General features: G+C 46.5%; 1 protein-coding gene across 1 annotated transcript; it reads right to left on the reverse strand.

Annotated features, from left to right (window-relative positions):
* Positions 1–937: 937 nt before the first annotated feature.
* Positions 938–2,379, reverse strand: LOC101651810 (eukaryotic translation initiation factor 2 subunit 3, X-linked-like). Its single transcript, XM_045286910.1, has one exon. The coding sequence runs from the start codon at positions 2,377–2,379 to the stop codon at positions 961–963; it is 1,419 nt and encodes a 472-aa protein (XP_045142845.1). The 3' UTR covers positions 938–960.
* Between the last annotated feature and the right edge of the window lie 452 nt (positions 2,380–2,831).

A 2,831-nucleotide genomic window follows, 5' to 3' on the forward strand; every position in this document is an offset into this window, starting at 1 on the left:
AAATAATAATTTGTAAATTATCAAGGGTGGGAGGGAGGTGAAAAAATGAGAAGCTGATACCAAGGGCTCAAGTAAAAGGAAAATGTTTTGAAAATGATGAGCAAGCACAAATGTACAAATGTGCTTGACACAATGGATGTATGGGTTGTGATGAGAGTCGTACGAGCCCCCAATAAAATGATTAAAAAATAAAAGTACAGATAGGAATAAAATCCTAAGACACTTTGAACTTTTGAAGAGGAACAAACATCATCTCTCTATATTTTGGATTGTAAACCTTACATCGTCAGTGTCTTAGAGGAATAGAATTGTGATCAAAGAACACACCATTTCTGTTCACTTATCCTCGGAGGTCCGCTGGCCGGAGCGTCTGTGTGCCGTCTGCTGTTGGAGGATTCTGTGAGCATCTGCCTCCGCGTGGAGTCTTCACATGAATGTAAACCTTATCTTGGAAGCTATGTGCTGTTGCTCAGTATTAGCTCGCTAGTGTTGTATTGTCTTTTGTTGGTGAAAACCTAATTGTTCCTCTTAAGAATGGTCATATTTGTATAGTTCTCCACACCTAAAATTTCACCCTGTACCATTAAAATGCAAGTGTACAAACTTGAGCATTTGAAAAGATGACATTTCTTGCCATTGTAGCCAAAGGAAGACTTTCAGAAAACATATATTTGTTTACAAATACGGTACAGTAAAACTTGTGGAAGCCAGAATCCTGTCTGAAAAGAAAACTTGAAATATTTGATAAGACTGTATCTTGCCAAGGGCAGAAAACCTTTGAAACCCAGAAAAGTCAGTCCTGTCGGGTTCCAGTTCGGACAGTTTCACTGTAATACCATGTGCAGGAAGCTTTGTGGGGCTCCAAGATATTTTAAATACACAGCTCTTCGTTCTCAAGATCTTTTTTTTTATGGGGGTGGGTGCGATTTTCCAACTTCATTGTTATTTAACTGGCCACCTTCAGTCCTCATCTACATTTGGCTTGATTGCCACTCCTCTTCTTATCTGGCCCCAGCCAATTAGACGCCAATGTTTCTCCACTCTTCGGCTAAGGGCAATTTTTTCTCCTACTTCTGTGCACACGGGATTGGTTAAAACAATTTTGCCCAAATCGGCCTTCGCTGCACTAACTCTTCCTCCAGTTGACAGGGATCCAGTGTTCACCATGAGCACTTCGTTCTTAGACAGCTTTTGCACCTTGGCCGCTTTCTTGTCTCCTTCGGTCCGGACGCCTAGAAGCCGTCTGAGCAGGAAATAGGAAATCTCCAACTCCGTGAAGATCTCCGGTAAAGCTCCTACGGCACCAAGGACCTGGCCGACCATTCTGTCCGCTCGGCACAAAGTGGGGTCAATTTTTGTTCCAACGCCAATAAGACCCCCTGGAGCCGCATACTGAAGATCGTTATGCTCCGCAAAAAGTGACACAATTTTGGAAAAGATTGGCTTGCACATGAGTTTTCCTTCGCTATCTTTGGAAACAATACCAGGTCGGACTTCTATCTCTTGGCCCACCTTTAACACTCCTTTTAGAAGACTGCCTCCAGCAACACCCCCCTTAAGGTCGTCAACCTCACAGCCAGGTTTGTTGACATCAAAGGACCTAATCACAATGAGTCGGGGTTCTGAAGTAAAGTCTCTGGGAGGTACTGGAATCTTCTTTACTATGTACTCACAGACCACTTCGATGTTGTACTTCAGCTGAGCAGAAATTGGAATAATGGGCGCTCCTTCTGCCACTGTACCTTGTACGAATGTGAGGATTTGTTCATACTGCTCTTTAGCCTGACTTTCTTTCACCAAATCGATTTTATTTTGCAAAATCAAAATATGTTTCAGTTTCATGATTTCTATAGCAGCCAGATGTTCGGACGTCTGTGGCTGGGGACAAGATTCATTACCAGCTATCAGCAGAAGAGCTGCATCCATCACTGCGGCCCCGTTCAGCATGGTAGCCATCAAAATATCATGGCCTGGACAGTCCACGAAGGAAACGTGCCTGACTAACTTGAAGTTCCCTTTGGTCCCTGGAACGTCTGTAGGAAACTCGTCAGGCGTACTGCTTCCACAGGCTCTATAGCATTCTGGCCGAGGGTAGCTTGGGTCATCAAGTTTATAAATCTTAGCATTCGCATATCCAAGTTTGATGGTAATATTTCTTTCCAGTTCATTTTTGAACCTGACGGTGTGGACGCCAGAAACAGCTTTTACAACTGTCGACTTCCCATGAGCGACGTGACCAATTGTACCTATATTGATGGTGGCTTGTCTGCTGATGACTTCAGGCGACAGTGGTGTCAATTTGGTAACATCCAAGGTGCTGAGATCCTGCCGAGAAAGATGAGGCTGCCGCAAAGCGACTCCCGCCTCGCTCCCCGCCATCTCACTCGCAGAGGAAGGAGGTTGGTCCGGTTGGGTTGTCGCCTGACAGCAGGCAAGGCCCCTGGGAGGGGGCGGGGCGATGGAAGCGGGGGGGTCAGCGAGTGCCCAAGCCGGGGAGTGGGGCGGCCTGTGAAACTGAGGCTTCGCACCTTGGACTGTTCTCCGCTGGGCTCATGCAGTGCCAGCAGGCTTCCGAGAAGACACTATTCCCAGTGTCAGGATCAATCGCAGATTGTTGGCTATTTGCGCAGGCAACGCTGAGGACAGCTCCAGAAACGGACCCCCTGAGAAGCGGGTGATGCAACCCTTATCGCGCGTTGCCGAGGGTTGCCTGCAAGAGTTTCCGGAACGTGAGTCTTACGTATGATGTGAACCTGGAATAGAGAATATCCTGATTTGCTGACTCTGATCATTTAATAAGGCGAAGTAGGCTCGGGATCCGTGCCACAAGC

Source organism: Echinops telfairi, unplaced genomic scaffold (assembly GCF_000313985.2).
Source record: "Echinops telfairi isolate 266 unplaced genomic scaffold, ASM31398v2 ScPeMD7_9;HRSCAF=40, whole genome shotgun sequence".
NCBI lineage: Eukaryota > Metazoa > Chordata > Mammalia > Afrosoricida > Tenrecidae > Echinops > Echinops telfairi.

Coding starts and splice junctions, on each gene's coding strand:
- LOC101651810 (XM_045286910.1), bottom strand. CDS start 2,379: ATGGCGGGGAGCGAGGCGGGAGTCGCTTTGCGGCAGCCTCATCTTTCT.